Here is a 12256-nt window from a genome sequence, read left to right on the forward strand (position 1 = left end):
TGACAATGTTTCTCATGAGACATTATGTTTGAAATGTTATCTCTGCTGCAGGGGATATTGAATCAAAATATTTTTCACAGAATCTTCCCTCCGTTTCTTTGGCTTCATTCAATCTCATTTTCACAACACAAATTTCTTAAATCCACTTAAACATTCAGACATACTAAGCAATATGTCCGGTTCAAAAGGACACTAGCTATATCCCCCAGACTTTGTTTTAAAAAAATCTTGATTTGAACTTTCAGATTCTTGTTTAAACACACATACTGCCTATTTTTTATTTATTAGAGGAAATAAACCTCCCAATTCCTCACTAAAAAGTCTAAATATGGTTCTGTTGTATGCTAAGCAAAATTGACATTAATTCTAATGTTCCACATATCTCTTAATGGCTGCAAAGATGAACCATTCCAGGAAGAAATAATAATAAAGAAAAAAAAAAGCACATTTTATCTGATGATCTTAAAGTACTTTATAATGATCAGTTAATTAAGCCTCACAACAATCTGTGCAGTAGATATACAGATAAGGCAAAAGAGAGGTTAAGTGGCTTGTCCAAAATCTTATCTGCACTAGTTTCTGTCCATAAAAGTCCCACTATTGCTAATACTGGTAAGCACTATGTTTGGTACTAAGTGCTTGTAGGACTGGATACTAAGGTTTTCTGAGTCCAGAATGGGAGTTTTTTTTTCTGGAGATATATGATTGTCCAGATTATCAGACCATTAGATAGGATTAATATACTTTTATCACTTATGGCTTTTTGGCCATTATATCCTCAACAGACTGTAATAAGCCAACTTTTGATACTTAATGCTGAACATTCTTTCCCCAAGATCTCTATTTGTTGAGAGGCAATGAATAACAAAATCAATCAGCTTCTTCAAATTAGGTCTTAAAGACATCTGGTAAAATAGCCACTTTCAGAATAACAGTGTCAGATTGATATTATGCAGCTTTTAAATTATTTATCTACTCTAAATCTTAATCACCAGATGTTAAAATATTTACATTCAAACACAACATTTTGCTGCTCAAGTAGAATTGTAAGACCAACAGAGGTCAACGGTACAAATCCTGGTCCCACCTAAGTCCATTGCAAAATTTCCATTAGTTTCAATGGATCATAATTTTACCATTGGGATAAAAAAAAAAAAAAGGTCTTCATCCCATTTCTATGCACAGCTGGGCATGTCACAGAACTGCTGCTCCAGATGAAGAATTTTAGTGTGGGCAACTGCTCTGTAGCATCAGATGTTTACCTGACAAGCCTGTCAGACATTATACATTATTGAGAACCACTTTCAAAAGAAGTAATGCAAATTACATGTAGAGTTCAGACTGCATTGAGATGAGTCTAAACCTAAACCTAAGGTAGTTAGTAGGTAGGTAGGTAATCTGAATTGTAACTCATTTCCAAATTGAACTGCTGAGACTAAAATAAGTGAGTTGGTAAATATGCTCATTACTACTTAATGTTTAAAATAAGTAGCACCCAAGATGTTTGAAAGTTATGTCACATGAAATGAAATCAGAACCAAGACAATCTGGAAACTTATAACATAATCGCTAGGAAAGTTTTGAGGTGTTTTGAAGGATACATAGATAATAGTGTTATACTTGAGACCATTTAGGTAACATAAACAAAGCTGAAAAAACTATGAACACTGTCCAAGTATATGATGAAGCTGTCTTCTGAAATGTCAAATTTAAAGACACATGAAGTAACCTGTGTTTAAATACTTAACTTTTGAACCAGTCTGTCCTGATCTTATGATATTTACTGCATGTCTTCTTTTAATTTGAATTTTCTGAATACCTGGATAATATCACATGTTCTGGAAACACTACAAACCCTGTTCCGAACACTAGGGTTTTGTTCTAAAGACAACATTTATTATTGTTTTAAAGTATAAGCAACTTAAGCGTCATTATCCCCTAATCATTCTCTCTTTCATGTAGATGTTAGTCTGAACAAATTGCTGAGAAAACTACACCTAGAACTAGCAAGAATGAGCAAGTTACCCTCATTAAATATTGCTGTCAAAGCCGTTCTTCTTAGCACACTTTGGGCCTGGCTCCCAATTAGAATTGCTAGTGATGGGTCAACTTCAAAAGGTTTGCAAATCTAGTTTGGAGAAGCATACAAATGTTTAGATGTTTGTATGAAATTTAGCTGAATTTGAATCTCTTTGGTCAAGAAATCCAACTTGAAACCCCACAGATGATCTCTCCTACCATTTCTAGTACTTTCTGGTTTCAGCCAAGCTGGAAATACTGTATGGTGAGAACATGTTTTTCCTCACTGCATTTGGGGTTTTTGTCACAGACAAAACTATGAAGAGCAGAAGTGTGATAAATCTGGTGCTGTGCAAAAACTGTGTAATGAAACCATATGGAGCATAGATGGCCTCCATGTTTTGTTACAAACTGAAAATTCAGCATAGGTTCCCAAGGTGTTTGCTGAAGTGTGTGAACCTTTTTAATGATCATGATTCTGCATTGAAAGAAAACACATGCAACTTGCATATTGTGTGACAAAAAAATAAGGACCCAATTATGCCTTCTTTACATCAAGCAGTACCTTACTCCACAAGCAGCCCTGTTGACTTTGTGGGACTATTTATGTAGTAAATTCCTGTTTGGTGTGAGCAAAGGTGACAGAATTAGATCCCTAAGCCACAGTCCAGCAAAGCAATTAAGTACATGCTTAAGTTCTTTGTTGAATTGGGACCCTGTTGGGAACCCTGAACTCTGGCATGTTTAGATTCAAGGTTTCTATTCACCCCACTAAATGTAGGGAAGTTTGCAAATTCCAGATCTGGGTCTGGGTTTTGACCAACTCAGTGTTGGGGGACGTTGAGATCCAACGTTATGGTTCAAGTCCTTCTCTATCTAAAAACTGCTAGAGTGCCCAGATTTTGAACACAGAGCTGGCTGCAGGAGTTTTGTTGCCTTCCACCTACTGGGAAATGTCTTCCTTTAGTTCCCCATTGCACTTTACAATCAACTATCAATGAACATTTTGCAAGCTGTCATATCCTGGTCCTCTAGCTCACCTTCTTTGCCTGTATGCTAAAGCAGTGCCTTGTTTAAAAGCTGATTTGCTTGATCATTAGTTGACTGCAACTTGTGAAAGCAGAGAAGTTAGCTGTGCCCTTATGGGATAAGCAGAGAGGCTGGTAGTCTCATGGCTGGAACCACTACCCAAGAATGTTCAGTGTCAGGGAGGCTAATTTGGTTAATTTAGCCATCTAAAATCCATACCATCAGCTTTAAAATGAACCATATGTGACAGTATGAAAAAAATGTAATAATTGGTGGTGGCACAAACAAACCAGAGAGAGCTCTGGGAATGAGGAGAAGCATGGGAAACACACGGCTTGCTATTTTCCCATACATGCCAAGAGTCTCGATTATTTTTAAGCAAAAATGTTACTATTTTTCTGCTCTGTGCATTCAAAGAATGTTCATGTGGCCCAGCACATTTCACTAGGGTTAAGGGTGTTTTTCTGCTGTTTTCAGATACTGGCATGTACATCTGAAAGAAAAATTATCTGCAATTTCATGGTTTGACAGCTTTCATTATGTGATGACTTCCAGCAGTTTGCCCAGCAAACTACACTTTCACCCATTTGATATAAGAATTCCACATTTTCTTCCAAACATACTGTATCTATGGAAGTTGCTCATACAGAATAATTCATTCCCTTCATCACTAAATTAGTTAAAGGAGATGGACATAGCTCAAAAAGTTCAGAGAGGAAACCAAAAACTCGTGCTTATATACAGCTTATCAGAAAATTCTTTGATTGGGAAGTAGCCAGAGTCAGAAATACTATGCGAATAGGCTCTCTTACAAGAGCCCCAGAATGTCTAGGTTTTAGTACGTCAGCAGTACCACAAGTCTGGTCTTTCTTATATTAGTCTGAAGAATCACACTTTTGGCTAAAGGAAGAAATGTACAAGGACACATTACAATATACAGTCCTCTACCTCCGCAAAGGACTCCTGTCTACACAGAGAGATTTCTGTAAAACTAGTCAAATTCCCTTCCACCTCTTGCTAGCAATAGCAAAAAAAGAAGTGGGAAGTGCAAAGGAAAGAGCAGAAAGGATGAGAAGATGGCAAGTGACAATGGGGATAATAATGTTTCCCTTCTTTCTGTTGATTAGCAGTGGCAGAGACATTAGAAATAGATAATGTTAGGAGAGCATTAATGGAATACTAGGGCCTGAAGCTTCTAATGCACTTGGACAATTCTAGGAGTGAGGGCTAAGGAAGACAGTGGTGAAGATTTTGAAAAAAAATTGGAGGAGGGTGGTGAATAATCAGCTGAACATGAGATCCCACTGTGATGCTGTGACTAGAATGTCAAATGCAGTCCTTTGATGCATAAAGAAGGGAATCTCTTAGTAGGAATAGAGGTTATTTTACTTCTGTATTTGGCACTAGTGTGACCGCAGTTCTGGGGTCCACAATTCAAAAGGATGTGGAAAAAATTGGAAAGGATTCAGAGAACATCCACAGGAATGATTAAAGGATTTGAAAACCTATTACTGTGATAAGCTAAATAGATGGAGCTGGAGTCTAACAAAGAGAATGTTAAAGGATGATCTGATTGCCGTCTAAGGTTCATGGTGGATTCTTCATCACTGACAATTTTTAAGTCAAGATTGGATGTTTTTCTAAAAGCTCTGCTCTAGGAATTATTCTGGGGAAGTTCCATGGCCTGTGTTATACACGAGGTCAGACTAGAAGATCACAATGATCCCTTCTGATCATCTCTGAAAGCTGTCAGGCACAGCTCCATTGTTGTTTATGTTTGCTAATGGCACTCACGATGGGTGCACCAATATAACTGGATTTGCTTTAGGCAGTCTGGCAGAAGTGGGTCTTTAAGAGGGACTTAAATGAGGACAGGCTAAGGGCCTTGCAGATGAGCTGTGTGAATCCATGCCACGCATGGGAAGCCAAATAGGGAAAAACTCACAAACGGTAGACATGGCAGGTCTATGTTTGTAAAACAGGAAGTTCCACACCAGCCCCAATACCAGGCACGAGTCAGCTCTGAAAACGTACCTCCAGATGTCTGGTGTTACCTGATACTGCCAGATTGTCACTTCCCATTTAATTTTCATGATATTTCTTCACATCTGAATGACATTGTATTGTGCAGATGCCTTCCCAAAACACACACACACACACACACACAGAAATACTTTGTGCTGTGACTGTGATCAGGGTACCTTTTGTATTAAAAGTTCTGCATGTTGTGGTCGTGTTTTTTAAGAAAATAGGAGAATCCTGTTTTCTATGTCTTTCAACTGACTAGCAGCTTGCCTTGCTGGAGACAATGGCCTCACTAACATTTTAGAGAAGATTTAGAAAGTGTGAAGTATATTTCCCACATTGGAACCAATGAACTGGGAAAGTCAAAGCAAGATCACATGGACAGGGCAATAGATACAAATCATGGGGTTTGTCCTGCCAGTATAACCGAGAATTAGAAACAATGAGTTTGTATTCTTGTCAATAATTTTCATCCATGCCTTTGCATTTCTCTCACTTTGCTGAGAGAGCACTAACTGGGACAAACCTCCAGGCAAACTGAATCATCACACCAATCATGTTTTATCTGGAATGAAATACAACTTACCCAAGTAGTTGTTGCTCTTGGACATCTCAGTAATGTTGATTTTAATAGCCCCTTCAGGAATTTCTACTATTTTGTGGTAGCCAAGATTTGTTAGCGTGTGTTTGAAAACACCAGAGACCACCTTGCAACCAGTGTTGTCCCCTCCGCATATTCCGCATTTGTCAGCCACCTTGTCTGAGCCCAGGTAGTCATCACAGCCAATGCTCTGCAAAAATCAAACCAATATTTTTTTTCAGAGCTTACAAATATTGTCTCATGAATCATTCAGAATATTAAACAACATAGGACACTGTCATATGTGACTTACGCAGAATATAAAGCCTTCAGAGATTCACTGAATTGGCATTTTGGATTGTTTCATTTCTTTGCTTTTCTACACACTAAGTGTAATAAAATACCAAGTCTCAGAATAGACATTAGATACTCTGTGGCTGGAATTTTCAAGTGAGCTTAGGGGTGTTCATTATTGGGAACCCAGGAGGTGGGCGTGCACAAGCCCGCCCTCTTCTAAAGGCCCCTCCCCCAGCCTAGCGGGAGGGACCACTGGACCCAGGGACCAAATGAATGCAAGGGACAACTAATGAGAAAAACAGGGACCATAGGTTCAAAACGAGGGTACCAGATGGGGACACTGAGCAGAGAACCCCGGACAGCTCCCACTGCTCCTCAAAGGTGTTGAGGGAGCCAGCAGACGCTGCCCCATGGAACTCTGCCTGGATGCGTGAAACTAGGGAGGAAACGGAAATAGGCCCCACAGTTGCAGAGCACCCCCTCATCCAGCATCCCCCTCCTGGTAGTGTAGGTGGAGAGTTTGGCCAGGGTCAGGAGGAGGTTGACGAAGAGGTCTCGCGACTTCGTGGGGCCACGGATGGGGTGTGCAAAAAGGAACAGGTGCAGCCAGAACCTCAACAAGAGGTTCTGGAGGAGTTGGAATAGGGGCTGCAACCTGGTGCATTCAAGATAGGCGTGTGCCAGGTTCTCCCTCACGCCGCAAAAGAGGCAGGCCTCGGGTACAGGTGTGAACCGCACCAGGTACATGCCCTTGCTCACAGCTCCGTGAAGCTGATGTCCCAGGCGGGCCGTAGGACCAAGGTGGAATAAAGGCTGGCCCACCGGGGCTCCTCACCCTCTGTAGGTGGAAGATAGTCCCGCCATTTGGTGTCGGGGTGGGACGCAAGGCTGAGGAAATGCAGTGTGTGGAGCACGAGCGTGTACAGTTGGTTTCTAGGCGCGGTTTGGAACCAGACTGGCTGCAGGGTGTGCAGCCAGCTCAGGGTGTAGGAACAGGGAGGCCAGAGTGGGGGGGTTCGCGGAAAAGGGGCCAAATAAAAATGTCTGGAGGGTTCGGGGTGAGCGGGCAGTGCCCTCTTGCAGGGCCCACTGCAGGAAGACGAGAGAAACAAGTGAGAAGGCGGCCTCCACCTCCTGGAGTATGCGCAGGGGGATCGGAAGGGTGGAGAGCCCCATGCGCCGACCGAGCACATGGGGATCCACCCAGTCCCCCTTGTCATAGTCCAGGAGGTCTCCGACCCTAGTGGTTTCTGCCAGGACCAACCTCCGGCACACCAAGGGAGACCCCGCCACCTGCACATGTAGATCAGGGTTGTGTAGCAGGGGCTCCGCAAGGAGGTCCACCCCCTCGGTGGCCACAAAGGACCTGGTCGCCAAAAAGAGCTTCTAGGTCTGGAGGAGGTCCTGGTAGAAGACCGGCAGCTCTTAGAGGAATCGTGGAAGACCCCTCGGGTGGAGAAAAAAGAGCTGCTGTTCATATTGGAGCCCTCGGAGGCGACGGAGGAAGACATGCACCAATGTGCTCAATGCCGGACTGCCTGCACTGGAAAGGAGTCTCTGCAGGGCCTGGAGGCGGAAGACATGGACCTGGCTGCGAAGGCAGACCAGGTCCTGCCCTCCCTCCTCCAGGGAAAGACTCAAAACCCCTGCTGAGACCCAGTGCATCCCTGGCCAGAAGAACTCCAGGGCCATCCTCTGGAGCCTGGCCAGGATCCCCGGGGCTGGGCTCAGGGTGTTGAGCCGGTACCAGAGCATGGACAGGACTAGCTGGTTCAGCACCGGCGCCCTCCCTCGCAGGGAGAGACACCAGAGCAGTCCTGTCCATCTCCACAGCCGCTCACCCACCCTGGCCTCCAAATCCTGACAGTTCTCCGGCGGAGAAGGATGTGTGGTGGATAGATAAACGCCAAGACAGAGCAGCAGACCCGCGCTCCACTGGATGGCTTGAAGCGCAGGTGGGAGGGAGCTCTTGACCCAGTTGACCCAGACGGAGGAGGCTGCCGAGTAAACGGTCTGGCAGGCCTCCACCTGCACCAGGTTGCCTGGGTCCTGGACCACGAGGAGCATGTCGGCGGCGTACTCCGACAGGACCAGCTGCAGCTCCGGCTCCTGAAGCACCAACCCCGTCAACCTCGGGCGGAGGAGACAGAGGAAGGGCTCCATCACCAGAGTGTACAGCTGGCCCGAGAGGAGGCACCCTGCATTACTCCCCACCCGAAGCTGACCGGCTCGGTCAGGGTCCAGTTGAGCCTGACCAAACACTCCACGTCAGTGTACAGCACCTGGAGAAAGCCCACAAACTGGGGCCCAAAGCCGAACGCCCACAGAATGCCCAGGAGATACCCGTGGTCCATCCTGTCAAACACTTTCTCCTGGTCCAGGGACAGGAGGGTGAAAGACAGACCATCCCTATGCCCCAGCTCTAAGAGGTCCCGGACCAAATACAGGTTATCGAATATGGTCTGGCCTGGGATGGTGTAGGTCTGATCGGGATGGACCACGTCCGCCAACATGGACCCCAGCCGCAGAGAGATGGCCTTTGCTACAACCTTATAATCCATGCTGAGGAGTGAGACGGGACGCCAATTCCATAAGTCATGGAGGTCCCCCTTCTTTGGCAATAAGGTGAGCACGGCTTGCCTGCATGGAAGAGGGAGGACCCCGCTTTGCAAGGACTCGGCCCAGACGGTGACGAGGTCTGGGCTGAGGACGTCCCAGAACACATGGTAGAACTCCATGGTCAGCCCGTCCATGCCCGGGGATTTGTTGGTGGGCATGAGATGGAGGGCTTCCAAGAGCTCGGCCAGAGAGGCAGCTCCAGCCAGTCTTGGTAGCCCGCGCTGACCGTAGGGAGTTCGGTCCAGAGCACCCTGCAGCTTAGGGGTGTTGCAGCACTTGATCTTGCCAGCTTAGGGGTGTTGCAGCACTTGATCTTGCCAGGCTTGGGTCAGAGGGACTCTCATTCTCATCAATGTCAAATCAAATTTACCAAAATATGGGCACTGCTCTGATGCAGTGCACTTGACCTACTGAACATCATCAAGAAATGAGTTAACACTAAGTTTAGGTGGACAGGGTGGCATAATGAAGGAAGACTAGGGACTTTGGTCTCCATCAGATACTCAATGGAAATCCGAGGAGCCCTATACAAGCAGCTACAGTGGCTGGTGGTCAAAGGTAGGACTAAGCAGTAGTTGGAGACAAAGAGGTTACATACCTGTAACTGGAGATTCTTCGAGATGTGTGGCCCCTATCTATATTCCATTGAGGGTTTACGCATGCGTCACGTGACTGAAGCTGGAGAATTTCAAAGTAGTAGTGTCTGTTGGTTCACGTATGCACCCTTGCTTCACCTCATGGTTTAGTCCAAGGCGATAAAGGGCAGGGAGGACTGTTCATGTCTCCAGTTCCTTCCCTACTGCAAATCCAACAGATCTGCTGCAGAGCAGGAGGTGGAATACAGATAGGGACCACACATCTCAAAGAACCTTCGGTTACAAATAAGTAACCTCCTCTTTTTCTTTGAATGATGGTCCCTACTGTATTCCACTGAGGATGACTAACAAGCAGTACCTTATTCAGAGGAGGGTGTGAAGCTGAAGATGGAACAGTTGAGTGGAGGACAGTCATGCTGAATGAGGCATCTGTCACAAAGTCTGTCACAAAGGCATAATGTATAGTGAAGGTATGTACTGAACTCCACATGGCTGCCCTACATATGTCCCTAAGCAGTATATCATGGAGGGTGACCATGGTGGACACTTGGGCCCTAAGTGGAATGGGCCCTACGTCTGACAACAATAGCATAGTGTAATGCATCCAGAAATCCATTTGGAGATTCTCTATGTGGAAATTGCTTGCCCCTAACTCTCTGCAATTGTGATAAATAATCTAGGAGACTTTCTGATCAATCTTGTCCTCTGTAGGTAGATAGCCAAGGCCCAGTGGACGCTGAGGGAGTGAAGTCATCACTCCTCTTCCAAGCCATTAGGCTTCAGGAAGAAAGCAGATAAGTGGATGGGTTGACTGAGATGAAACCAAGAGAGAAACTTTGGTAGAAATTTAAGATGAAGGTGCAGGGAGACTTTGTCTTTATGGAAAGTGGTGAAAGGAGGGGATCTGCCATCATAGCACCAAGTTCTCCTACCCATCTTACTGAAGTGATAGCCACAAGGAAGGTGACTTTCATGGACAGAAGGAACATAGAGCATGAAGCCAGCAGCTCAAAGGGTTGTTTCATCAGTGCTGATAGAACAAGGTTGAGGTCCTATTGGGGAGCAATAGATTGTACAGGTGATACATACTCGTAAGTCCTTTCCAAAACATAGTAATCAACATATGTGTAAATACAGAGTGTCCTTCCATGGGAAAGTGGATCTTGAGAGAGTTTAGGGCAATCTCTGACATCTTTAAGAACAGGAAGTAATCCAAAAGAAGTGGAATCTTCATGTCCTCTGGGAAAAGCCCTTTTTGTTGGGCCTAGGAGGTACACCTAATGGACTATTTCCTACTGCTTGATAGGATGCCTTTCATTTCCAATGAGCACTCTTCTTCTAGAGAAGATGCCCATCCAAATACCATACCCTGAGGTGAAGCATCTGTGGATCGGAATGTCTGATCCTGCAGTTGTGGTGCATTAGCAGCTTGGAGAAAGTGGGAATGGGAAATGGGGGACAGGCTGACATGCAGAGAAGGTTGGCAGCTCTCTAGTGGTCTCAGAAATAAGAGGGTTGTATGTATGAGGATGAAGGCAGGCCTGGAGGACAGGATTGTTGGGTCATCTGGTGCTTGCATGATGGTTCGTATGGTTTTGGTGGAAGAACTGGGAAGTCCTGAACCATTGTGTAGGTGAGCAGATAGTAGAATTTCTGCTTGGGTGCAGGTGAGTAGATACCCATTGATTGAAGTGTGACTCTTAAATCCTGGAGGGTGTGGAACTCATGGAAGGCGCATTGCCCTTCTTCAGTTTGGAAGAAGATTTACTGCCATGCTCATGCACATGCTTCCTTATCTCCCATCTAGGCCCCAGCATGGGGTCTGTAGTGATGGTACTGCTGGCAATGGACTCAATCTCCAGAGCCGGAGGCGCATACATGGCTGTCTCAGGCCAATGTACAGGGGGCAGTTCCCCAGCCTGGGTACGACTGAGATCTTATGGTGACTTCCATGAGGTGCTTCTTAAGGCAGAGAGCCTGGCCTTCTCAGGTATGGCTTGGGAAGGACTGGTAGATACCGCAGCTGAATGAAATGTGGGCTTCTCCCAAGCAGTTGAGGCAGTGTTGATGTTAGTTGCTGATCAAGAAGGAACATGGACAGGAGGCGCAGATCTTAAATCCTGGCATCTTCGGCATAGTCCAGTACCCATGCCTGCGTACGGAGGGAGGGTGTAACCGGTAAACAAATCCCCCAAAGTCTCAGTTCTATTCCAAATACTACTAAAAAAAGCTAAAACTATGTTAAAACAGTAAAAACAGCAAATACTACAACAAAAACTAAGTATATACAACTCTACACTTTTTAAGGTGCATCACACACAAGAGGACACTAGTAGCTTCAACTGGACTCTGTGGCAGTGAGAAGGAACTCGAGATGTTGCCAGTTCACCCTGCCCTTTATCACCTCAAACAAAACCATGAGGCAAAGCAAGGGCGCATGTGAGGACCAATGGACACTACTACTTTCGAATTCTCTGGCTCTGGACACATGGTGAGTATACGTAAACCCTCAATGGAATACAATAGGGACCAATCACTGAAGAAGAACTTCTTATAGTCCAAACTGGGATTTTTCTGTTTATATAGAAATCTTTTGTTTCTTTTCTTACAAATTTGATACTTTTAACCCCAAAAAGAATGAGCAATGAGGCATCTCTCAAACAAACAAGTTTCTAAAAAGTCTCTAAGTTGTGCTAGGAGCCAAATCAACATCCAGGCTGCTCCCAGTGATCCAGGAGAGGGGCAGAAAAGTGGCCTAATGCCAACTTTGGCTCCCTCTTCAATATTGGCCTGGCTCTGTACAATTCAGCCAGGCCAAGGTTTGGGCACACAATCTAAAAGACGATCCATTAGTATAGATTACAAAGAACATAATTACTAAAAGTAATATAAATTTAAAGCAAGAAAATGTTTTCAGTATTTTCTTCAAACCAGAAGGAAATTCAGCAAGACTTGTATGTAGTGCATGCATGTAAAGTACATTTCCTCCTTATTTTGAAGCATTTTTATTTCTGTTCATAATAAGTGGATTCAATGTATAGCCTCTCTCTCTAGAACATTACTCCTCATGAATACTGATAGACAGTTCTCA

The 12256-nt window shown here is 44.7% G+C and overlaps 1 protein-coding gene across 8 annotated transcripts in view; it reads right to left on the bottom strand.

Annotated features, from left to right (window-relative positions):
- The window catches only part of THSD4 (thrombospondin type 1 domain containing 4), a 606703-nt gene that overhangs the window by 115319 nt on the left and 479128 nt on the right, over nucleotides 1-12256 (bottom strand). For all 8 annotated transcript variants that reach the window (XM_039492160.1, XM_039492156.1, XM_039492157.1 and 5 more), the window contains one exon: nucleotides 5660-5864. In XM_039492160.1, the coding sequence (XP_039348094.1) occupies nucleotides 5660-5864 (205 nt within the window). The remainder of the gene's footprint in view (nucleotides 1-5659; nucleotides 5865-12256) is intronic.

This window comes from Mauremys reevesii, linkage group 10, assembly GCF_016161935.1.
Source record: "Mauremys reevesii isolate NIE-2019 linkage group 10, ASM1616193v1, whole genome shotgun sequence".
Classification (NCBI taxonomy): domain Eukaryota; kingdom Metazoa; phylum Chordata; order Testudines; family Geoemydidae; genus Mauremys; species Mauremys reevesii.